The sequence below is a fragment of the Caloenas nicobarica genome, chromosome 1 (assembly GCF_036013445.1).
Source record: "Caloenas nicobarica isolate bCalNic1 chromosome 1, bCalNic1.hap1, whole genome shotgun sequence".
NCBI classification, from domain to species: domain Eukaryota; kingdom Metazoa; phylum Chordata; class Aves; order Columbiformes; family Columbidae; genus Caloenas; species Caloenas nicobarica.
This window is the reverse complement of record NC_088245.1, coordinates 189,802,895-189,829,830: the sequence shown is the minus strand read 5'-3', so window position 1 is coordinate 189,829,830 and position 26,936 is coordinate 189,802,895. Positions and strand designations below refer to the sequence as shown.

General features: G+C 38.5%; 1 protein-coding gene across 2 annotated transcripts in view; it reads right to left on the bottom strand.

Moving 5' to 3' along the window:
- Nucleotides 1–3,576: 3,576 nt before the first annotated feature.
- Nucleotides 3,577–26,936, bottom strand: part of DCLK1 (doublecortin like kinase 1) — a 240,352-nt gene continuing 216,992 nt past the window's right edge. Inside the window, exons 14-17 of one of the 2 annotated variants that reach the window (XM_065634192.1) lie at nt 25,582–25,662; nt 18,748–18,861; nt 13,014–13,087; nt 3,684–3,741 (exon numbers count right to left, since the gene is read on the bottom strand). In XM_065634192.1, coding sequence (XP_065490264.1) covers nt 3,684–3,741; nt 13,014–13,087; nt 18,748–18,861; nt 25,582–25,662 — 327 coding nt within the window. Of the gene's footprint in view, nt 3,742–13,013; nt 13,088–18,747; nt 18,862–25,581; nt 25,663–26,936 lie in introns of both variants that reach the window. The other variant, XM_065634183.1, reaches the window with a different exon arrangement.

Here is a 26,936-nt window from a genome sequence, read left to right as displayed (position 1 = left end):
TGGATGGGCATCTCCAGGGACCAAATTTTAGATGGCCTCAATCACCCTTTTGAAGTGCTTCTTTCCATCTCCTCGGTGATAGACTGTGCCTACCACAACTGCTATTCAACTCATCTAACCACATAAGCTTGGTGGGAGGAAGTTTGCCTTGTATATGTAATAAGCATTAAAAAAAAATGTTGTCACATTTAGCACCAATATGATGCAATGATTCAAAAGGAAAATGAAGAAAGAAGTCAGGAGGACTGGTATGTACTGCAGTAGAATGACCACAGTGTTCTATGTGCTCTCCCAGATTATCACATTAGAAATAGTCTGTTATCTTTGATTTCTTTTTTTCACTGGTGTTCCAAGTATTTTTAGGGCCATATGTTCTGTCTTCACTTACCCTCAGGAATTCAGAGTTAGACAAGAAAATGGGTCGTTGCTGCCAAACAAGCCTGAACTATTATTATTTCCATGAAACCATACATATATATGTTTATATTTTTAAATATATATGGATATATTTTAAACCATTATGGAAACCACTTTTAAAACAGCTTAAATATTTAGATACCTTCCCTTGAAGCCTAAAAAGAGGCTATCAGCAATTTGAAACCCAATCTCTCACAGATCTAAAAATATCTAAAAATAAATATTTTTATAGTTATATTCATAAAACATGAACAAAAGATCAGAAACATGTTGGGGATGAGTAGGGATTTCAAGATCTAGGATTATTTTTACATAATTTCAAATAGTACAAGATGGCATAAGATGAAGGAGCCAAACTTCTTATTTTAATGATAGCCCTGTATTCCAAAGCAAAGTTGACAGGAAAATCCCAGATTTTTTTTTAATAATATTTTTCATGCATAAGGTGAAGTATTTTTCTTTTCCTCCTGGCTTCCCTCTCTAATTAAGAAGAGTCAACACCAGCCTTTGCTTCAAGACTGCCAAATTTTCCCAACAGTCAAGGAGCATGTGGCATTAATGGACATTTTTTTATTACCAAATATATGTCTTGCACTTATATGGTTGAGTTGTAGCTCTTCTAAAAGGAAGTCTGTGATATGATGTGGGAGGGGCAATGCTGGAAAAGCATGTGTCGGATCCTGATGTAGGTAGGTGGCAAGGGGGAATTTACGTTGACTGAGGGTCCGTGGAAAAATAATCTCTGTCCTACCCAAATGTTATCAAACTACAGCCTTTAGCATCACAATGGTGGTGGCTGTGCCCTGTCTACCAAGGGGCTGCTCTCCACAGTGACTTTAGGTTGGATGGGCACCGTCAAGGATCTGCCACGGATGTAGCCCTTTCTGAAACCCTAAAATCTGAAAACTTAGTATAGCAGTTCCTTTATCCTTTAACCTCTTGACTCTGTGGACTTCTCCAAGACGACACCTATTTGCTTCACTTGGGTTACTTGGGTTCCAGGGTAACTGAGGCTGTGCACAGGCTTTCTGCCTGTGGACATACATTCAGAGATCAGTCTCCTGATGACTTAGGGTGAGATTCATTCCACTAAACTCACAATCTCAAGTTTGGTGTCAAGTTTGGTTAGCAGTTCCTTCTACAGTCAATGGAGTGAGAGCAATAGATGAATCAAACCATGGGGCCTGTCTAAAATGCGTGCCCATGATAGGTGAGATGAATCAAATCTGTAAGTTCTCATCTCTCTGTATTACCAAGGAAGTCCAGAGGTCTAGTTTCAACTAAATGTCTCACTTCTAGGTTATTAACATTGGGTGAAATTAACTGCATTCTGTATTAAATACTTGTGTACTTGTGTGAAGACTCATAAGCTAAAATCCCTGTATTTGAAATCTTCAGAGCTTTTAATGTATATACTTTAATGACTGAGACAATGAAAGATGCATTTTAAAGGATGAAGAAACAAAACAATTTCAGTGTTTCTTGTAATATGGTCGAACTGACACTTCCAACTAGAAACGCAAAAGAGCATCACACCAGCTCCAACAAGCTGCAGGTACACATCTGCTGCCACAGCTGCTCGTAGGGACAGTTCCATGAGCAAACACAACTCAGAATGGAAATAACACTGTGGGCAACTTGCCCTGTTCCTCCCATAGTTATTTATACTTCCCAGTAAGATCAGAAAAGTTTGCATATCTTTTTGGGCAGCGTATTAATATTTCTAGCTCTATGATATGAAACAAAAAGAGAGAAACAAAGAAAGAAAGAAAGAAAGAGAGAAAAAGGGCAAGGAGAGTGAAGAAATCACATTTATGTGATTTTTTAAAAACACTGTGAGAAAAAATCAACTTTAGAGGAGAAAACTTCAATTTTATAAGAGCAATAAGAGAAAGTATACATTTCATAATGTTTTTTTTTTTATTTTAGAATACCATTTTGGAAGTTGCCTTTTTCATTCAAGTGAAATTTGAAGTGATTTTATAATTATTTTTCTTTTAAATTATCACATCTGAAGCAAACATCTACAAAGCACAATATTTCTGTGGAAGTCAACTTTAGGATAATGGTTAAATAAAATGCTATAATGCTGTGTTGAGGTTTTAACAAAACCGAAACATGTATACTCTGTGTAACGCTCATTTTATTAAATATTACAAATAGAACTGGTGAATAATTTTTAGTTTCTCCATTCTACGACAAACTTTCGCTAATTCAATTTAGGCTTTACATATATATTAAATTATTTGAATTTTTCCTGATTTAGAAATACTCTATCTATTTAAAGGGTAATTCTCATCAACATTAATCTTTGAAAGTGACTCTCCTGGAATAATGAGGTCATGCTGAGAGTATGCCGGTATATTTCTGAATGTGATGCAGAAGAATCAGGAACTTCTCAACTAGATCATTACATACAATTACGTGACAGAATGTGTCCTCAAGCCATTTCCCAAGACTCTGCATTGTCATTAGCAGCAAACAATATGGATGCAAACTTTGGTGGCCATCATTATGTCATCTTCTGCAAACTGTGAGGCTGCCCTAAACTGAATTTCCCATTTAGCCTGCATAATATCCTCTAACAACAGTCACTCCCTGTGGAAGTATCATACAGGTTTAGAACAAGCTGCTGTAGAAGATACTGTTTGTTTGATTTTATGTTCATTTAAAGCCTATATTTGTAATCCCTACGAAATAGCGCATTCAATATTTTTTGGCCAGAAATAGGCAACGAACTTTAGAGTACTATAAAAGATATGTGCGTATAAAAGCAAAAAAGCCAGAATAAAGCCCTAACGTGGGTTGTCAAGATTTAAGGTGATCATTTACTCAGAGGGTTAACATGTGCTAAAATTACATACTGCAGTTCCTAGCTTCACTGATGAAAACATTCACTGCTCCTATCTTTAAATAAAAAAGCAAAATAGCCTTAACCCTTTGAGGATCAGATTAGCAGCAAGTTGCAATCTAAAGAGAGAACAAGTATTTCAATCAATTAAGAAATTATTCTTACAAAGATTCTGTGAGCACCCTTTTGTGTTCCACCATCCCAGCATTTACTGCTGGATATATCAGCTGTAATCACTTCACACAGGCCTGAAGGATTTTCAGGGTCTCAAAGGGTTAAAGCCAAGACTTTTGAGTAAAAGTGTTTTATTAAAAGGGTGAGTTAGGTGAGCGAACAGTCTCAGATGAACTTGGTGAATAGTCTTCCGATTCGGAGTTGAGTTCAGGTGGAGCTTGCTGTGCCTTATAACGTCCCCTCACATCCTGGTTGCGTCTTCGTCGGAAAACCTGCCTCTCCTTATCAAGAGCGGTGGTCTGGCAGGGGCATAAAATAAGAATAAATGAAATTAGGCTGTGTGTGAAATGCAAAGCTAATGAAAACCATGAGGTTTTATGTGGTCTGCAAATACCAGGGATAATAAATGTTCAGACCAAATTAAACCTGTTCTGTCTCAGTCAGGTCTGAAAGGTTGAGCCCACAACATAGCTAAATGCTTTAAAAAGTGTATTTCCCCAAACCTTAAGAGGTAGCGTGACATCATCAAGCAGATACAGTACCATATATATGGATGCCATATGTTCTACTTCTGGACGCTATTAATTTCATCCTTTAACAGATTCAAATTTCAAGCCAAATACCAACTGACCTTCCCCCACCCTTCTCAAAATATAAATCTGTTTCTACAGGCAAGGCAGAGATGTACGTTTGTCTTTGATTTGACCTAATGAAGGCTGATACACACTCACCCATGTTCAAGTCAGTGCAATCGGCTAACAAAAATGGATTGTGATGAAGTTGTCAGACAGGAGAGAAAAACAAACAACGAAGGGAACTAGCCCAGCTCTTTGACACCTCCTCATGCCGCTCAATGGATGTTCTTAGGGAGAACGCTAAAGAGCTCTGACGGAAAGACCTGGTTAGCCTGAGCACCCTGTCTTCTCCTGTTAATCAGAGTCTATCAAATTAAATACTCCACTACTTTTATCTAGGTCTATCTTGAGTGTCTAGAAATGGGGAAGAAGAATGTTCACTTGATGGGCTTTATAGTTTGATGAGCTTCTGCCACTGTTGAGAATGCAAGTCTTAATAACATGGCCATGACTTCTAGCCAGATCCTTTCTTCTGCTTTCCCTGGCACATTTACGAAGGGGAAACTGCAACCCAGGTAAAGGGTAGCCCAACTCTGGACAATGATTTCAAGAATGGGACGTGGTTTTGCCATTTTCTTGATGACAGGGTATTAGACTGCCGTCCCTGACATTGCTGTAAAATTACAAGTTCAACAGGATGGCCTTGATTCAGCAAGAGCACTTTGACACATAGTTAACTGCCTTTGGAAGCAGGGCTGCCTTCTTAAAACATGGTCTGTGATTTTTTTTTTCTTTAAAGCAACACAGGAAAAGGCAGGTGGCTAGTAAGATGACATACAAAATGCAAACAAATATCTGATCATGGCACTGGAGGCAAAGATAACTTTGAGAACTTAATAGGTTTAACTGCTAAGGCTTGTAAAATTTGTCCCTAGTACAAAAATCTCTATTTAAAAGAATGAACCAAAACGTTATTTTGCTTCAAAGGATTTGTTGTTTTCTTTTGAGATACACCTGACTGATTTCTCTAGAAAATTTACCAGTTATAGTGTGAGCCTCATAGGAGAGGAGAGATGTATTTATAGCCAGCATATTTTTGAGAACAAAATGAAAACTAAATCCATCATACCAGTGCAGAATAACATTATGGCAATCCTTGCTCCAAAATAATGCAATCAGCATCCAATAATGATGTAATAGAGACAGAGAGATGGACAAGAGCACGGAGCTACTATAGCAAATGGATTTAATTAGGCTAAGTCACTGAACTATTATTTTTGTGTCTAGAACCTACATAGCACTACCTTAAAGGGGCAAAATAATAAACTTCGATAAATCCATCCCTGTGTTTTAAATACGAACTGCTAGAAAATCCAACACTTCTCATCTGCTGAGAATTTCTTTGTTCACTGCTAATCTTTCAGTTAAGAGCTCTAATTAGTTTTTTTCAATGCCTTCTAGGTTTCGCAGCCTTGAACCAATTCAGATTTTGATTATTTCTTAATGTGAAACAGAAGAATACCTAACTCTTTTACACACAGTGAATATACTGCATACAGTATGTAATTCTGTGTGAAAATTGAAAAGAATGGCATATATTACCATTCTATAAAATACAGATTTCCATTTAAAAGATGTTTTATGCTTACAGGAAATAAGCATTTATTTAAAGTTTAAACCACATCACATCATCTTGTGGTAAAAGATACTCTCCTCGGAGAAAGTTAAACATTTATGGCTGAATAAATAAAAATACTCGTATTAAATTCAAAATTTATTTTTAAAATCTGCTGCATTAGAATGGCAAATGTATATGTAAAAACTGAAGGTATTTAAAGTTAGATGAATTACACGGAAGTATTATGAAAATGCCCAATTTCTTATTGCTAGATAATTAAATATCAGGACATCATTTTAAAGATGGTTTTAAAAGATAAACCCCAAGATGCTACGTTTCTACTATTTGGGGGTAGCTTTGGGTGCTTTTGTTTAAATATACATAAAGGCACTACCTGCCTCATTAATCAAAAATGATAAGCAAAAATCCTGACGATCCTACCTAATCTAGCACTGTATGCCATCGTTTGTAGGATCAATTATTTCTGGTTCCCTAATCCTTCAGAAACTTCCTGAGGTATTGCAAGACTATGTTTTTCCATCTCGATTCCAAGTCCTCCTTGAATTTGATCTAAATGGCCTTTATAAAGGCATGCTTGTAGACTCAGGGGCGTTATTGTGATTACTCTCCTGGCCTTTCTTACCGAAAAAGCTTATTGAATAAAAATGTATAGAGTCACAGTGAGCTAAAGAAGGGAGCATTTATCTACTGAGAGCAAAAACATATAGGTCATATTTTAATCTTTAGTGTTTCACATGTCAGAACCACAAAATGGGTCAGGTTTGGCCACAGCCAGAGCATTCACAAGCCCTGCAGAACTTGCAAGACGGGCCCGTTCTGCTCAATGTCACGACGATGTTTTGCACTTCCAGTGTCTATGACACTGCCAGGCGGCCTGGCCACTGTGCATTCTGCACAAATGCTACTTTTCATTTAATGGTTATTTTTTACATCCGAAGAATTTCAAAATACTACAGATCAATGCTTTGGAACAGAGGGGAGATGGTAAGATACATTTGAGCACGGACAGCCTGCGTTTTATAAGTGCAGTACTTTTATAAGTACTGCACACCCTTGTGCACATAGGCATATTTCAAAAATCAGCTTTTTCATTATTATTACTGTTTTCGTAATAAAGGCCTCTTATATGCATTGCCTTGGTTTAACAGATTTATTATTTCATTTACTATTCAGCTGGGTTGTTCACCAGTGCATGAACCAGTCCATTATGGATTTCCAGGGCATTTCTACTTTAAGCTACCCTTTCAATAAATAATAAGAGGATCTGAAGTGCACTTACGTTTCACAGGGCTGCAGATCCCAGATTTTCATTATCACATTTTGACTTTTTTTTTCCCAGCTCGAGGTGAGAGAGCGAGAACTTTGGGCACTATATGATAGTAATGGCAACTAAAACGTAAGGATAGCATTCTTAGTTAAGATATGCAGCTGTCCTTTTACAATCCCTATGAGGAAATGTAGAGCTTCTTATCCAGCAGCAGATAAGTGGATTGTCTCTAATAGTTCAGTGCTGATGGGTGTGAAGCACTTCGTTAAGCACTAATATATTTTGCATCAACATTTAGTAATACTGACACTAGGTACCAAATGGTTAACCAGACTTTTTTTGAAAAACATTTAATTTGCAATAATGGAGCATTAGTTTAAAATCATGGTTTCTGTCACCTGTATACTAAGGTGCAGTTATCATTTTTCCAGGATTTTGCTGCACGGAGTATCTTTGTCCTGATTTCTACTTCTTGATGTTGCAGGACTCCTGAGCCATGCAAATTATTTTTTGTTAGAAAATGTTGAACTCTGTATTTCTGACAAAACATTCAAAAACTACAACTGCTTTGATTTAAATGTTGGATTTGCAGTGAGAAGCACCTTATTATAGCTGTGGAATGATATTCTCTGGCAGGTCAGTAATTATTGGCTTGAAATAACTACATTTTATGAACACAAGCAGTGACTGTTTTTCTTCTCACTTGTCTTAATTTACTGCTGGCCACCAAATACAGATATATATTCATTTCATTAATAAAAGAACGTTATTGTGCATTTTGCCTCTTAGCCCATCCATTATTCATACCAGCCAGGAGACTGAAGTGGGGATGCAGCTGTTCACGCATTAATCTAAGAAACACTTCCCTTCACTTGCTTTCATTCTGCAGAAGTGTATTTGCAATTCCTTTGCAATTCTCGTAATGCTTTGTTTAGTATGTGGAATTACATGGACACACATATTGAAACACTGGTATTTTTCTCCTAGTGCATTCTTTTATATAAACGTATGTACATGCATGTGTTTAAATGTTTGCACCTAGATAATTTTATCCTGTTTCCTTAAGCTTCTGGCTAGTGACCTCGATACGTTGAGATATGTAACAGCAGGTTTCCCTACTGTAAAAATGACCATTAAACAATGCTTGTGGCACGAGCCAGGCAGCCCTTCAGTCCGATCTTTTCTTATTTTTTCCATGGGTTTCTCAGGTTATATCCAGACACATATATATATATATGTATATATATATGTTTGTGATTGATTCATGATTCAAGACACTTTTTGGATAGTACTTAAAACTTAGCAATGCACCTCACTCCAGGAGTGAAAGACACAGGTTATTTTTAGCCCCTCAGGCACAAGCTATAACTAAGTCAAGTTACACGGTGATTTGGAGACGTGCAAATGACCACATCGAGGGCACAAATTAATCGAGTGGATTTGAACCTAGACCTCCAAATACCAAAGGCCAGTGCTTTAGCACACCATGTAACTTCTGGCATGGAATTTAGCTAAAATGAAAGTAAAAAAGAAAGAAAACAAAATCAATTTGATGTATGCTTTGTACTGTACTGGTGAGTGAATACAAAGAAAAGTATTCTACACATATAACTGCTAAATTCATATTGCTATATTTAAGTTTGTGTTTACTCTTTTACATTCTCTCTTTTTAGAAACACGATTCCCCAGCTGGTTTCAATTACATGTGGAAAAGACTTAGTGCCAAGTTGTTTGCATGGGTGACTTTTATTTATAGTTTGTAAATCAGTTGTGGTTTTCAAAGGACAGGAGAAGAGATTTTAAATGAGTTTATATGTTTGCCTGTTTTTACGAATATTCAGTTTACGAAGGGTTTTGCAGTATTAAAAATGGCACTTTATAGATAGCAAGCCTGATTCCCAACTTCCTTGTCCCATTGTCAAGAGGTCTGACTGTAACTTTTGACTTGAAAGTGTATTGGATCCACTTGGGACAGGTGTAAGTAACTCAGCAGATGCATAGTAATGGGAATTAGGAACCCAACACAGAGGATGGAACTATGGGTTTTCAAATGAGCTATTCAAATACATTATAAACTGTGACAGTGAGAACTATATTTTAAAAATCCAGTATTTTATGAATTCAGTATTGAATAGATTGACGATTTCATGAAGCATCACATGTAACTCATGTCCTTGCTATTGTCATCACATAGATAAGAACATTAATGACTTTCCCATGCATTTCCTGGGTTTTATTTTGTTCCTTTAGCTTTTATATAGTGTCTGTGGATATACAAAAAAATAACCTATACTAATGTTTTATACTAATCTTATGTATAATACTACATATAGTAATATTTCCTGCTAATATTTTATGTTAGATACAACCATTCTGGTGCTCCCTTGATATTCTGAAGCAGCCCAGAAAAGGCAGAAAATTTAGGCCATTCAGTCTGTAGCAGATTAAAATAAAGATTCAGACATAAACCACAACCAATAAGGAAATTCAGGGTTGAAAAAAACGTTTGTAAATTATGCAAAGTATTGCCTTCAAAATGTGCTGCCGTTAGGAGGAAGAGGTAATGCAGCTGAAGAAGGCTGTGGATTGGACACTGCAACACTTGGGGCTAAACGGAAGGGTTGAAATACTTTCACTCTTAATATTCTGGCTTAGCTACAAGAAAGCCAAAAAACTTGAATCACACAAACCAACGATTAAAGGTCTTTGTTAAGTAGATATTAAAGATAAGTTCCTTATAAGAAAGTAAATCTATCAGTTACGATATTTCTGAAGGACGAAGCAGGTGCCACTCTTCTATCAGAGAATGGGATGACTTTGGAGGAAAAAAAAAGAAATTCCAAACATAGTACCTCTGCTCAGAGATGAGTGATCTCTGCTGTCTTAGACTTGAGTTGACATTGGTAATTTGGGTTGAATGAAGATGTGATGGCACCATGGACATTATCCACCTGCACCAAGGCTGGCTTTCCTGGCTACCAAGAACAACATTTCACCAGCCATAGGGCAGTGCAGGCTGGGGTGGGGATTAACTGGGACCCACAAGTCTCATTCCCTACTGATTTTGGCCTTTTCTGCACTTCTGATGGCAAGGCTGATGTCCGAACAGCATTAGGTGGCCTGCTTTTAAAACATGTAGCAGACTGGGTTCCAAATGATTTTATTGATTTGGCCCCTGTGTTTTTTCTGTTCCTCATAGTCAAGAAACACTGTAAGATTTTTCAGGCATTATATTCCATACCTGCTACAGCTGTAACTGTACATGAGGCTTGTTGTATTTGAGTATCTCAAAAGAGCCATGTCACTTTTGCACATATCTTACTGACAGGGAATAAAACAGGATGCAGAATGAGTGCTCAGAAAATTAGGACTTTGAAGCACTTTGAATAGGAAAGTCTTTTAGGCAGAGAAAGGAAAAGGTTTTCTGGCTGACTGAAGGAGGAAACAATGCCATTTAAAAAGATACTTTCGAGGACTGCTAGAAACTAGGGATGAAAACGACCAAAGGAGTGGAGCAGAAACAAGTAGTTTAACACTAACAAAGGGAGCATTACATTTTCCTTGGGAGCTGCTTCCATTTTTCACTGTACTTGTGAATCCAGGTTAATTTTCATGGGCCTGTGATAAATTATCTGGTTTATAGATGGGAATTGATGAACCTTTTCATATGCTTTGCATTTGTGCTCACAGTTACTACTAAAAAGTAAGCACTTGCTGAATCGAAATGGTTTTATTTAGACTAAAATACTGGTCACTACAGCAGTTGCTTGTTTCTTGGAGATGAAAGAAGGACCAAACACCAGGCGATGCTGGTTTGGAGGTACCCTCTGTTGTAGCATTTCCTAATTAAGCATCTCCGCCTGGGAGTCCTGCTCTCCCAATTTGCCTTTCCACACTAGGTGCCTTGTTTAGAAAGCTCTAATTATAAACATTGTTGTTACTGCCCCCAGCTGGAAAACAGAGCAGTTTATATATGAATAAGAGAGATTATCGCCCATCTGCTCCAGCCCATTATTCAGGGATGTGTCATTTTGTATGCTGATGGCAGCCATTACTAGCGCTTTAGTCAAATGGCCTTTTTTTTTTTTTTTGCATTTATTTATTTACCAAGTTGCAGAATTAGAGTATTCCCCCACTACCTCCTCAAAATGCACATGGTTTGTCTCAAAATCTGGGCTATGCAGTTAAACTGAGTCAAGGCCAGTCTGAGAGGAGACGCTCACTTTTATCACAGGCTCCTGTTTCTGGTGGTCTGCTCTCCCTGAAGCTGAGAAGCTGGGGTTTTAGAAGATCCAAACATTGTGTATAGCAAACGGAAAGACAGATTTTTTTTTTTTTTTTGGGGGGGTGGGGTGGGCGGGGGGCGGTATAAAATAAAAATAGCAAAGAAGGGAAGGAGTGTAAACAATTAAACTCCAGGAAGATAAATAAAGCTCACGTGAGCTTTCCCCCATTGTGCAGAGGAGGCATTAAATTTGCAACTATTTGACAATGTCTTGCTTGACACAAAATACTGTCTTTCCTTCGTAAGCAGAAAAGAAAAATTCCTCTAATACTACCAAATGTAAAGCTGGGCACTCAGGCCCCTCTCCCGACTTCTTCAAAACCAAGAAGGACAGATGCTGCGCTGCCGTCTCTCGGCTGCATCACAGAGCTAGAACCTGCGGAGCATGATGCTAAGTGACAGGATAGACCAAGCAGGTTTTGCTGTGTCCTTGCAGGTTGTGATAGGTTTGTGGCCACAAACAGAAGTGCGTTATTCTGGAATTACACACTCAAGGCTACACGCTCAAGCACTTGGAGTGAAAATGTTTCACGAATTCTTGCTAGCCAGCATTCAGCTGATGAATGGGGACTATTTTTCTGCTTCTTACCTGAAAAGTAGCATTATTTTTGGTTTTGTTTTTTTCTTTCCCCAGAACATCCATATCAGAACCTACTTAACCCTGTGTGCTCAGAGAACTGCTAGGTTTTATGGAAACTATGCTGGAGCCTGATCAATGCACTCAGTGAAATGATCCAGGTTGGGAGTTTTACTTTACTGGAAACACTTGCAGTGACCATCTCTGCTGTTTTGCTAATGTGGTTAATTTGCTGGGGTTTTCCAAATACTTCACAGATGAGTTTTTAAAGGCTTCAATCACTGCAGCGTTAGAAAACACAGGTTCCTCAAGAAACTTATACAAATTACTCAAGCTATCAAAATACAGGTCTTGTGAGCAATAAGAAGGAAAAAAGCCAGCAAATAACCACTTCATGGAAATTCCACGGCTCTGGATTGACTGAGGAGGTGCAGGGGCCTTGCGTGGGCTATCAGACCTGGATCCCTCCTTGCCCCGACTCCAGAATAACCCCTTCCCACCCAGAGTCCCAGTTTATCATACAGGTTAAGCCAGCTAACGACAACCCTGGCACAGTTACACAATGAATAAAAATATATTCAAAAGACTCATGCAATATTTAAAAAAATCAAATCAAAATAAATAGGTATCAGAAGGGTTTTAAAAATAAAAGAGAAAGAATGCATTGTTAGAAACACAAGCTTACCAGCACATACAATGCATTGTATTTCATTGAACTTGGGAGAGTTTCTACGGCCCGCGTTATGTAAATGCATTGTTCAATCTAAGGTAAGGATTGTGTTTAGTGGGTTTAAAATGACAGTATATAGCTCCACATCTCGCATGGAAAAGGAGTAAAATATATGCTGAGAGCCTGTTGCTGCTCCGTGTGTTTCAGAACAGGAGCACAGGGGAAGCAGATGCCTTAACAAGCAATAGGGAGGGGGAGGGTGCGTACTTCAGCATATCTGGTAGATTTTCTATATACACTGTCCTTTTAACTACGGGGAAATTGAGACTGAGCATGTGCGATGAAGAGAAAGCTGGCAATGTGGGTGTGAGGGATGGGTGAAGAAAGGGAATGAGGGGGTGTGGCATCTCAATCAAGATTAAAACGAAACTGATAAAGCAGCATATGGACCGGATAACAAATCAAAAAGCATGTTTATCCACTGAAGGAACTGGTTAATGGAGACTGCCAGCACGTTGCCATGGAAACACTGACTGTTGGCGCTGCACCATCTCATACCTTATCCAATACATTCCTGGTTGTTGGTAGTAGTCCAAAGACCCTGATCTCTTGATGGTAAACCCGTGGTCCAGCTGAGCAGAGAGAAACGGGGCAACTCAGTGGATCAACATCAGGCTAAAGAATTCAGACTCCAGAGCAAGCTGTTCCTTATTTAGTACATATTTACTGTTTTCACTTTCAGAAGGCACTTATCTAACATCCTAAAGCTATGTACCACAGATGAAAAATAAAAAAAGTAAAGAAATATAAGAAAAAGACACTAACTCTAGATTCGGTCTTGCTAAATTAGAAGCCAATTTATTCAAACTAAAATGGAGTTTGCAAAATAGGTTACTTACTGCACAATGCATTCATTTGAAAGTCTGACAAATATCTTGTTACCTCCAAAGACAGAAGTGCCCTTTTAAGTTGCACGTACCAGTAATGGAAAATTATCTTTTGCAATTAAACTGAGAGGTTTAATAATTAAAAAAAAAATGCAGTGCAACCATCACAAGGAGCAGGCTAGACAGACTACACGAGGCTTAAATTAGACTGCTTCATAATCATGGAATGTGTAAAGATGAAAAGAGTCAGGTTTTGATACCCCATCAATCACGGTAATTCATTTCTAGAAATGTGTTAACCTTGGAGAGTAGGACTACTCAGAGCCATGAATAACATTGTTTATCATTTCAGCTTACACCTCATGCTCAAAAAGATAACAGTACAAAACTATTCGGTTTAAAATTGCACCAATTAAAGTCAAAATGGAAATTAACATTGTGTCCAGGAAATTGTGCTCGTGATATTACTTAAGGAATATAATTTTTTTAAGTTGAGTTTATCTTTAGCAGAATCACGTGCAAAGGAACAAAGAAAATGTGTTCTTTTCTGTAACCTTTCTGTGCTGCACTAACAGACAGTAGAGACATTATTTAACTGAGTTAAATTAAATTTTAGGGGAAAATATCTTGAGGGAGACACTCTGCTCACTTTAAGATTGTTAGTTGTGACGATTTTCTTATTTTGCCCTATGAAGAGGAAAGGCCATTTTGTGCTGAATAAGAGCATGGCATATATTTCCAGTACTGATGACAGTTTCTAATTCTAAATTCAGAGAAGCAGTTCAACACATTTCTAGTTACCAACCACTTCAAGGGTAGCTAGGAGCTAACTGCAAATTTAAATTTTTCTTGATGAATCCCCTGCAAGTGTAGAATTTAATAATTTATTCCATTTTGTTAAAACAATACCGCTTTCATCTTACTTAGAATTATTTAAAGGACGTTTCCTGTCTAAAACCATGAGAACCTTGGATGCAGAGTGACTTTTCTGTTGGCTTAACTACACTGGTCTACTATTGCCATCTACTGGCTTCTTTGTATGCTGCACATAAAAGACACAAAAGGGATGTTTTCTGAAAAAGCAGATCAAAAATATTGCCCTAAAATCCAATGGCTAAAAAGTAATACAGAGAAAATGGGGACACTTGCTTCCTAACAGGAGTTGAAACAATTTTGTCCGTGTGGAAATCCTGCCATGACTGTGGACAGTGAACCCAGGGCAACGCAGACAATAGATGGGAAGTGACAGCCAGGCCATGGGTTCATCTTTAAGCCAAGCTAAACTCACGCACTGAACTTGGCTTCTCTTCCACACCACTCAAGAAACCCCACCGCTAAAAATGCCACTTGGAATGTGCACTTTTATTTTAAAATGGGCAGAATGCAGGGCAGTGACCCACCCGCTGCCTGGCCCTTGCCAGACTGTCCCCAGCCCAGCGAGGACTCTGCCGGGGCAGAGCTGCACCAACGTTCTGAGCAGCTTCTCTCTTTTGCTGTCCTACTCCACTTCTATGAGTCTCCCGTGAGAGTCTACTCCCACGGCCAAGACAGAGACCTCATACAACCCTCATACAACCCGATTATCACTAGTCTTTTCCTCTGTCTTAACAATGGCAAAAATACAAGCACAAAAGTGACAACATATAGGCAAAGCTTTAACACTTCAGACAAGAACACAAATTAAATGATGCTCAGCTAATACAAAGAATTACAGCACACCTCTAGGTTGCAGAAACATTCTTAAAAAAAATTATTTTGGCTCTTGGTCACTTTAGCCACTGTCACTAAAGTCTAGAGGGTACAGCCACAGGGTATTGTTTTGTGGCCAAAGAAATAATAAATGGGATGACATCCTTGGAGAACTAAAGGAAAAAATCTATCCCCAAATTTTAAAAAGACTATTTAGAAGAAGTCTGGGTTTATATTTTTACTCAATTATCTTTTATAAACACCATCACAGAAATACAAAATACTGTTCCTATTGGAAAGCTGCATGAGAAACCTGATCCTGCAACTATTTTGGCACATGTTTAACAGTAACACGGCCATTCTGAGAGCGGAGGGACACAGCCCAACCCCAGTCTCCTATAGAGTCCGGTAGTCAATTCCTACGACAAGAGTTTAAGAACACGGCATGTAAAGTGATCTTTCTCCTACATATTCTCCCATCAGCAAGCAGGGTTTTTCAGGGACTTGTTAATTCTCTTGCTGTTTTAAAGGCTGGATCTCCAATTAAAATTGTGCTGGCAAAGCTATGTTGATTTAGGGGACTTTTTTCCCAACTGACATAGTTACGCTGGCAGAACTTTTAATGATGTATTAAGGTATCAACAGAGAAGTCTCTTTGCCTGTATAGTTAATTTTGTTTGAGGAATCATCTTCTGCTACATCAGCAAAGGAACTGCTTAGATAGGCAAGCACAACATGTTCATTATGGTAGTTTGTCCAAACTGACAAATCTTTCAAATGTGGACAAACCTGAAGTCTGGACACATGCACGAGAACTTGTAGGATGTCTCTGCCCTGAATGGTCAGAGACAACTTTTACTGAGGATTACCACGTCAACAAAGCAGACGTAAGCCTGAGCCAAAGCAGTCAATACAATGTACTCAGACATTGCTGAAGGAAGCGGCAGCCACAGTAGAAGTTTGTAAAATACGTGTGGCTTCAAACTTCCTCACAGTCAAGCTGACTGAAAACACATTCTTAGGAACTTAGTTTTTATACTAGAGTTTTAATTGGTGCATACAATAAATACTGCTTGAGATCTTTGAGGTGTGTTACTTCTTACCAGCGAAGAAAACAGGCATATAATACCATACCAGTGTGAGGACGCATTAAGAACTAAATACCACAGATTAGCTATCTCTATACATAAACAGAGTTATAAAACTCAAAATAATGCTAATCTTTATATTTTATACCATTAAGTAAGCTATATAAATATACACACATAGTAACATTTTTTTCACAAACACACGCTGACACAGATGTGTTATATAATATATAGAAGGCATCTCTATACATTATATACACAAGCACTCTCTCAAAAAGTTACAGTAAACATACAGGCAGGCACAATAAAACAGTATTTTTGTAGCAAATATACTTAGTGCACATCTTTAGTGCTGTACAATATGTTACAGCATCTGTACATACTTTGAAAATTCTAAATGTAGAACAGGCTTCATTAATAAGATTTACTTCTATGGTATTTGAGATTGTATGGTTAAAGGAAGATTCTCAAACATAAAACCCTAATGACATGCATGTCAAATATATATTAAGTATGCTTTCAAATGCAGAAACAACACCTAAGGCTTTGTTGTTTTGCTTTTAGCTTTATTTTACTTATTGAATTGGTTTTGTAGAAAATAAAGGTAATTTATTCTTAAAATTATCTAGCTTTCTGAAATATTACCAAAACACTAAAGAGGTCTATACTTCCCTTCTCTTTCAAGTTTTCAGAAAATAATTGACACAAGCTAATCAAACTACTTTCTGAATTCTGTAAAAGTATTCTAAGCATTTCTACTTTACAGGACAAGCTGCAGGATTAATCATGCCAGTTCCCCCACAGAGATGATCACTAAAACCAATCTGTTAATTTTCCAAACACTAAAAAATAAATGAGAGCCTTTAAGAATATAAATAAACATATACACATATATACTTCTGATGTATAATGTTTTGCAGTGGAAAGTTTCACTACAGTGCCTTTTTCGTTACTCAAGCATCAAACTGCTGTAAACAATTCCTTGGCAGAGCAACTGGGGCAAAGAAAAAAAAAATAGAGGAGGGTGGGGAAATTAAAAACATAAAGAGGCAAGGGATGGATGAGGACAGAGGCATCATTTCTCGCTTTTAAGCTTTGAAGTCATTAGCATGGAGGATCTGAGCAGTAATTCTCATGGACAAGCGTGCTGGCAGTCCATTCGAAAGGAACACGGTTTCAGCTAGTCTATACAGAACATACCTGCGTTTCAGATGAGCAATGGGTATGTGATGTTTTAGTTGAGGGAGAGTTGTTGCAGTATTATTGCTTAAAAATGAAAATAAAAAAATGCTGACTATGTTAGCTGATGACTGAGAAAATCTAGGAAAAGCATGAGGAACAACTTGCTTCCATGTTGAGGACGTTCAGGGTAGGAAAGAGTAAAGAAAAAACATGAGAGAGGCACAGCTTGAAATTTCAAGTACTTATACCAAGTTTGAGAGAGAGCATCCATTTTGCTGCACAAACAGTTCACACCTGTGAGCCAGACTGCATGTGCTGAGCTGAGTTTACTTCAGGCTGATTTAACTCACGACTGGAGGGGCTGAGCTGAGAAACATGAAAGTGGAAACAGTACAAGAAAGTGTACATGTGCAGTCACACCACCTGCAATTTATGGAAGCTGGGAATGAACACTGAGTAATCTGATATGGGAATGGTTATGTTTAACGTGTTGCTTATTTTTAGTGACTATTTGGAGTGTTAACATTACCATGAGTAATAAAGAAAAGCTTACAAACACAGGCAGATGTATCAAAAATGCAAAGGATGTGCATGTTGCTATTCAATGGCATTAGTATGAATAATCTTGTAAAACACTCAATATATTCTGTGTGCATGTATATCTAGTACACATGTTCATCTTTGGGGAAAAAATACAAATACACAAGATGTATGCTACACTGTGGATGGCATTGAAACCTCAGTAAAGCTTGGTCAAAAGTTTGATCAAGCTTGGTTTCAGAAGCTCCAACACCTTCACTGCCTAGACTGGATTTGCAACATGACAAAAGGCAGCAAAGAGCTCCATTAGGTCTTTACTCACTTAAGTCCTTCTGCCTAAAGGGAAGCAGCTGACGTGTGGCAGTACCATAAAATGCTGCTGCTCAGCTAAATTTGAAGTGGCTAGACTCATATCAACTCTGAAGGTAGCAGTGAGGCATCATAGCTCTCTTTGATGTTTTCAGAGAAGAGAAGCTCAGGCTGCCGTACAGATCTGCTGTTAGAGTTCTGAAGTGATCTCCACTCCTTGTAAAGTGCTGCTGTCCTTCTGCTACAACCTCTGTGTGGCCCCAATCCATGTGATCATTCTGCTACCAAGTGAAATGTCATGATCCCATAGTTCGAATTGTTGAATCTACACTGGAGTCAGGTTCACTGATCTTCTGGTAAAATGTGGAAGTGTGGCTGCTGTTAGATCTCGTAGGGCTGATAAATAACAATGTGACTCACAAGGAGAATCAATGGAGAAATCGTGCAGAATACCAGTCTAACTACATTTATATTAATTAAATGCTCAAATTATCTAAAGATTAACCCTCTCTGGTTTCTTTTGGTGCCATGCTCTAAACACATACTGTCTTGTGGGCACATTTTTAAGTGTTTCAGCTGTGTATTTCAGATGCTTACTGCTATGACAGAAACTCCAGCTGCTGTGCTGTTCGGTTTAGGGCCCGTGTTGAAATGCTTCTTTATCTTCCCAGCTACTGAGAGCTGATGCTCATTCTCTGGAAGGCCATCATCCTGCAGAGAAACAGAGCAAAATAAAACTTCAGAGAGAAAAGGTGAAATAAAGGAATTGCAAGGTGTATCTGATCTATATCGACCTGTCAATATAGAAAAGTTTACGAAAAAGTTGGTAATGAAATATGGGTCAGTCATTGTCTCCATTAATATATCTAAGGTATTTGTAAGATGAACGTCATATTATGTCATGAACCAGCCTCTCTCTTCTTTACCCAATACCTTCCTCTCAAACTTCAGGTAATGTTAATTAAAAATAATTGTTAAATATGTTATTATTCTTTCTACCATGTCTTAACTACTACTGCCCAGTTATTTTTAGATCCATTAACATTTCAAAGCTTGATAAGCTCGGATCTGTTTATGATTCTGTTTACTCATCACATAAATTTAAAAATAATGACCTCAAAAGTAGAAAGAGCCCAAGAGATTACAGAAAACAGAAACCCTGTTTTGGTAGGATGCAGGAAAGGATCTTTGAAAGCCCTGTGAGACACCAATAAGGTGTCTGTGGTGTTATAACCCTGTGGTGTTATAAAGGTTACAGGCCCGGGGAGCATGGGGTTGGGTGAATGTTCCAGCCGTGGCTCAGTGAGTTCCACGGTGAGGAAACCCAGGCAAGATGGGAGCTGAGAGATGTCCCAGCCGAGCCCTTCAGGGCAGGTGAACACGGGGCCTCACCAACACCAGGATGTAGCACTACATATGTCTTGCAGGCCAGGCTATGTGCAGGCTTACGTCTTGCTGTAGACTACGTACTGTACTAAAACCACGGTTAAACAAAGCCACCTCTACAAATGGAAACTCCAGCTGACTGATAACAAGGGACTGCGGTTCCTTCCCCCAGTCCCAAGGCACACAAGCCTGGGATGCTGTGGGGAAAGGACAGACAGAGGTACAGACTGCCTGGGAAAGCAAGGAAGGGCTGGAACCAGCCGTGGGTGGCCTCTTCTTCCTTGCCAAAAGACACGTGTTCTCAACATGGGCTAACCTGATGTGAAAGCAGGCACACAACTATATGGCCAAGCAGAGGCAGACACGAGCTCTGCCGTGGTGCGCACCAAGCGAGCCAGCTGGGCGCGAGCTCCAGCCAGAAGCCACGCGGCCGGGCCGAGAGGTGCGTCCTCCCGGCCGAGACATCCTGCTCCACAGAGCACATCTGTGTACCTGCACCTAGGCCTGCAGGCACCCTCCACGCTGAAGCGAAATCCCAGCAGAAAGAAAGGAGTGTGCAGTTTTGCACAACAGCGGGTTGAATTCAAGCCCACGAGAAGAAAGGAGTTTTTCAGAAACCGCAAGTAAGACCTTTATGCCTGGAAAAAGTGCAAAAAGCCACCACCCAGTGGGACTTCCCTGCTAGCAGAATATGCAGGATTTCAGGAAACAATATGCAGGATAGGTGAAATAGGCAACAAAATGCAGAATAGGCAGAATATGCAGGATATCAGATCATTGGCCGTCCGCAATGGTCATCCCAAGCTAGCACTGCGTGATATGTGTAGTTAATCAACAGTTGAAAAAGTTCTTCAATTCCACTTATGCAAAATCCTAGCAGAATACAGGCAAATAAGAAAAAAGATCAGAATACAGAGAGATGACAGACATTTTTTCTCTGGCTTTGCAGCAATCCTGAGAGCACTTAAAGAGTTACAGAGTTGCTGCAGTAAATCATGAGCTCAGTGAGCACATGGGAATTTTAGGGAGGTTGGTTAGGGTTTGTTATTTATTTAGCTTGGGGAGTTTGTGTTTAGAAATCACTCACTCACCCCTTAACAAAATGTCTCAGCTGGCAAAATATGGTCAAGTGCACACAGCTGCACAACACAAAACAAAACAATACAACCCAGTAGCTGATTATTGTCTAGCACCAGGGAGTCTTGGCTCGGTGGTATATGACCCCTAAAAATAACCTGCTTTCTGCTGACCTTGCCTCTCCCAGAAGAAAGCTAGTCTGTAAAATGAACTCTTCTTCACTAGAGGAGTGGGGGAAATCATTCTCTTGACTTTCTTGGCACGAAAGCCTGCCAAAAGTTCATGTTGTCTTGTCAAAAGACTAAATTATGGAGAAGACAATAGTTACCAAGATTGTGGTAACGTTTTATTGGTGAAGCACCACACCCACAGATCCAGTGGCAACATGCCAGAGACACATAGTGGGTTCCAGCTTTTAGATGGAATATCTTCCAGTCCAATTTAAGATGCAGCATAGGGAGATATGGGAATTACTCTATCATTATTAAATTTTCTTACTACTGTTGGTGCTACCTGATGTTTAGTAGTTATCTTTTTTTTTTTTAATTTATTCCAAAGTGCTTTATAAACAAGGTAATATATATTACCTGGCTCCTGGAATCACTTCAGCCAACAATAAAATAGATAGATACCGAGGGTGAGAGATGACAGCTGTTTAACTAGATACAAGCCAAGATTCTCTACCATTTGAAAAGGCAAGAAGTGAAAAAAATAAAAATCAGATTCACCAGAATCAGCAGGGTACATCGTAGAACTGGAGAACAGGCTAAACCCTGCTGACAAGAATTTCATCAGGTTGCTCTAATGGGAAGGATGTCAGCCCCTGAAGAGGCTAACTGTTCCTTTCCCCTATTTTAATCTTTTACTATAGGAACTACTTCTTGCAGTGGGTTAGGATCATAGAATTCCATCTCAGCTTTAGCAGTTGGGATAAGATCTTTTAAAGATGACTAGTGATTTTTCATGCTCAACTCTGGGAACTTTGAAGGGTCATGAGTTTCAGAAAATGTTAACTACTGATGCTCTGGAAGAAGCATTCTCCTGAGCACATATCAGAAGTTTAGTAGTCAAAGTCCTTTGACAGTTTGAAAACTCTGGTCCAGAATTTGAGGTTTCACCTGGACGATGTAAACTACTTGAGATCTTAAGATACATTTTTCTAATCAGCCTCCACAAAGTACCTTTCACGATCTATTAGCAAGAAATAAAATTTAAAAAAAAAAAAAAAAAAAAAAAAGAGGCAGGGTCTTGGCATCATCTGAGTAATTAGTACACATTATTTTCATATTTGCATTGTTCTCTACGGCAGGAGATACTGCCACTCGAAGTAAAAAGAAGTGTTAGAAAGATGGAATGAAGTTCAGGATTCTCAGACTCCTACTGCCCGGAAGCACTCAGATCCATTTCACATATCAGTCACAAGACCTTTACTTTCCAGGTCTGAAAGCATCAGATGAATAGGCCATGATATAAATAAGTGCAGAAAATTAGAGCAAATAGAAGTGTTGGAAAAGCTTTTGGACTCTGTTTTGTTAGAGGATTACAAGGAAATTTTTCTTCGGGCAGTGTCCTAGGGTGTAACCAAAAGTAACACAGCTGCCAAATAAGAAATGTCTTTTCAAATTAGCTTCCTTACAAATGTTCAGCTTATTACTGTTTATTGCTTGCTTATTCATTTCTTTTGCACACAAATTTCCAAGGCAGACATGGTTATGAAAATATGTAAAATCTTCAGTTTCCCCAGTTCTTTTTAGGCTGGTGTGTGCCATCTTCCTCCTTCAGCAACAACACACCACATTTTACATTGATTATTTTAACAGAGATGGATTTGCAATCCATCCCTTTCAGCAATCACTGCTCAATGCTGTATTAGGAAATATTTACTACTTATGTAACAAAAAGTAAGTAGGTTTGTCCTGTAGCTTGTATAATTCAGGTTATCAATATCATCAGTGTTTAAAATGCTAGACCTCAAGCTTCCAGCCTCTTTTATAACTCTTTGGTTTTGCAAAGAATTTGAGCAGGTAAAGGAAAGAGCTGGGGTCCCTGTAGGGGAAGTATAAACTGATGGATTTGTTTCCAGGTCTAAGTGTACTGCACAGGAGAGACAAATCCAAATAAACTAAATGGAGGGGGCAAGGAACTGCTGCTGAATTGCTTTTAAAATTCAAGGTCTCCATCTGTGACAGTGGCACACAGCCAACATCTTTTCAGGTTTTGTTTTTTTGAATTGAAAACAGCTGGGATATTATTGACATAGGAACTGCTTTACTGGTCTGACTCTGACCATAACAAGTTTTAGAGTTTCAAAGAGGATTTCAGCTATTTTTATAGCAAAAACTGAAACTGAAATGAGGGTTGGCTCCTATTGAAACTGTCAAAGCACATTCCAGGAATCTCAGCAATTTACTAAGTAATCACATAGTAAGCAGCTATAAAGTAGAATGCTTATTTACAATCTACAAAATGGTTTTATACAGTGTAAGCAGTTACAACACTTCTATCAAAGGTTTCACCAAAGAGAGAAAATATTTCTTAAAATTGTCGAAGAAAACAGATGCCTGCTTTTCAAGCCAGCTGTCCAGTATTTTACCTGCAAGTTTACTGCTCTACGAATAGGTTCAAAACCAAATAAGAAAAGGGAAAGGGAAAGTAAAGTCCAGCATTTGAAGCCAAGAAAAAATATTCAAATAGGTTACCTGGGAAAATGTGCACACACAGACTGTCCCTGCTCTCTACTGCACAATTCTCAGACCCACTTCAGGGAAGCATCCTTTTTTCACAAAAGGATTTAAGCACCTGTTTCAACTCAGCCATGTTCTTATTTCTCCTGAAGTGAACTAGGATTTTAGTGCCATTGAGTTAATTTTATGCCTAGTATTAAGCGTTTCCATGTGTGATGTCTTGAAATAGAGGCGACGTTTGGAATGTGTTCAAGCACTTTCCTGAACTGGTCCCAGTGCTAGCTATTCTCCTTCCAGAAAAAATATCTGGAAGATACATAAGAGAATTCAAAAGAGGTTTTGATCTGCATTATGAACTGCCATTAGCATATTGCTGAAGACAAAATACTGATCCGTCTCAGTTGCTAAGAGCAGCAGTTGGACAGAAAAGAAGAAATTACAGAACTGTGGACGGGATATTTGCTTCACTTATTTATAGACAGAACTGCTGCAGGTTTTGATTGCAAAGCATTATAATCAGGATAAAACTATGAGCAGTGCAGCAGAGCAAGACCAAAGGTGAATTGAACACAGTATCCTGTTTCCTACAGTGCATTGTAGTCACTGTTTAAGAAATGCTACATTTAAGGAAGCCAAGTAGATCTTGGAACTTTCCCTGGTATATCCTCCAGTTTCTGCCAGTCAAGTACTTCAGAACTTTGTGAGCCAAAAGTTTTATCCAGACCACCATATTCAATAGGTACCAATGAGCTGATCCTCCAAAAATGTGTCCAACTCCCTTTTGAATCCATTTATACAGAATCCTCCAGCAAAGGATTCCACATTTTAACTTGTTGCACAGAAACCCCATAATTTTCCAGGGTGCTTCAGTAACCAGAGCTCAGCTTTGGTTACCGGAGCTCTGGAGTGTTGGAAGATGTTAATCCACAGCCTGTTTCCCTGTCCCTCCCCATCAGCAGGTGCTGGCAAGGGCAGGGAGCAGATCGTTATGTCACCTGCACACCATCACCATCACCATCACCATCATGTTACTGACAGAGAGCTGCAGCTCTTAACACATCTTACTAAAATGGCTTCCTAAAAACCATTGTGGTGTAACTGAAGAAAAAAAAAAAAAAAAAGGTGTCTGGGGAGACGATTAACAGCTCCAATGCATTTTTTCAGAAAAAGAGGAGGATTAGTGACCACATCCTTCTGTGCTGTAAACAAGTGATGGTTTGACAACCTCAGCAGCAGTGTGCCGACAGACACTGCCCTGCGGCTTCTGATCAGTCACCTCCATCTCTTCCTCAGCAACACTTCAGAAGTCCCCACCTGTTCTCCCATGGAGACAGAGAGACACCTCAGTCACCAAAAGTCGTTATAAATTGTGACAGAACACCATGTCCAAGGACAGTGCCTGGCACCAAGGAAAATTAATATTTCAGCTGCTTGAATGTCATCTTAAATATGAAAAGATTTTCATCATTGTCCTGGATCCTTGCAGTCTTTGTACATGGCAAAAGTGCTCTGCATGGTAACTGCACTTACAATTAAAAAAAAAAAAGTTTGGGTAATAAGGAAGCCTGCAGGACTAAAAGATATACTTTGTAAACACTTAAGTGATCACCACTATTCTGGGTTATATGGAGAATGCTATAAATTAAAAAAAGATTAACATTTGAGGTTACTATATATTTTAATTTTTAGAATAGAGTTTTAGTGAGAAAAATCTTTTGGATACAGCAGCTGAGGGATCTGTTAACTGAGGGACAAATTAGTATCCTAGGGAGGTCTGTACACTCAAACTTGCAGCAAACAAAGTGACACATTATTTCTTCTTATGGCTGCACATAAATATATGTATATTTCAATGTCAGAAGCTAAATATGATTCTAAGGTTTCCCTGTTTCATGCTGAATGCAGTAGGAACACTATGGACTATATTTCAATAGCTCTTAATGATTGTCAGATTTTTGAGTCCATCTTATTTTTGGGAGAGCAAAATGTGTCACTGAAACCACAAGCTGATTGTTAGAGAGATAAATTTGTCGAGTGTGGTTGAGGTACATTGAAAACCTGGCCCAAAATATTTCAGAGAAAATGTAGCTGAGCACGCATAAAATAGTGAACACTCCAAGGTATGTGCGATATACCAGAACAGCTTGTAACACAGCTTATTTCCACCTAAATCTGTGGCATTTTTAGAATGTGCTGGTTCCAAAAGGGCATAGAAAGGACTTGACAGAAAAGAGCTCAAAGGTGCCAAGCTACAAGCAGCATCTACAAGCCTGAAAATACTTACATTAACCCATGGATGCTCAAGAACTTGCAAGGCTGAGAATCGCAGATCTAGATCTACTTGAAGCATCATCGTGATAAGTTCCTGAGAAATGGAATACTGGGTCAAATTTAAAGAACATTTTCAAAGAACAAATCAACAGATTTAATTCATCAAAGTGCTCTTCAACAAATGCTCAAAGAGAGAGTGAACTACCAACTGCAGAAATATGTTAAGATTACTAAAAACCAGAACAACTATGAACTGTTGAACGTCAAGCTGAACTTTTAAATCAATATCTAATAGTACCTTGAAAAGCTAGAGGACAGTTCTGAGTTACAGTTCTGTAGTCACTGTTTAAGAGAAAAGCACTTAATACATAATGTACAAAACAGATGGTCACATGAAATTAGGTTAGTTTCCCATTAAGAAAATGCCAATTTCTCTGCAGGAAAAAAGCCAGCAAATCCAGAATTTTACTTGAAGCTCTTGTATACATGACATAGAAGATGCAAAACCCCCCAATACTTAAAATCATTATCTTTCATCCTCTGATTTCCTCTGCCATTACGCAGTTTTCAACTAGCATGCAAATACACATATATCTAATTCCACCAGTGAGTGGAGTACACAGAAAACAGGATGGCAGTATGACAGCAAATCAAGTGATATCACCAAAGACCACAGTTAATAATTCTTAGTGGCAAGTAGAAGTTAAATGAATATGCCAATACTTGAATACAGAACTTTTAGACTATTTGGAAGAATTTCACAGGAGAACACCATTGGAAAAGGACTTGAGAATTCTCATTAACGACACTATGAAATAAAGCCTGCTACAACACAATGATATGGTTTAGAAGACATCTTCCAACTCTGCGACTGTATCTCATTCAATAAACTCTTTAGTTAACAGGCTAAAACACTAGCCCTGACCATTCTCCACATATCTGTAAAAGCAGAATGTAACTCCCTGAAGAATGAACATTCACAATGTAGAATGCTACTTTCAGCACTTGCATCTGCCTCCAAATTTCATATTTTTTTTGTGATTAATTAAACACCGTCACACTGAAAAAAAATAGAAGACAGTTTTGCCTTACACGCAACAGCAGTAAGTTGGCAGAAGTTAAACACTTATCTACAGGATGACCATATGATTAGTGTTATGGTTTTGGCTTTTTTTTTAATTTTAACATACACATATGTATTATCTCTATATATTTATACACATGACTATAGTGAACGCTGGATCCCTAGAAAATCTGAGAGTTAAGCTGTTGCTCCAGAGCACTAATGAGAGTTAAAAAACATCAGCTCTGCAAGTATAATGAACTCTGTCAAGATCTGTATCTGACACGTACTATATCTGCCTTAGC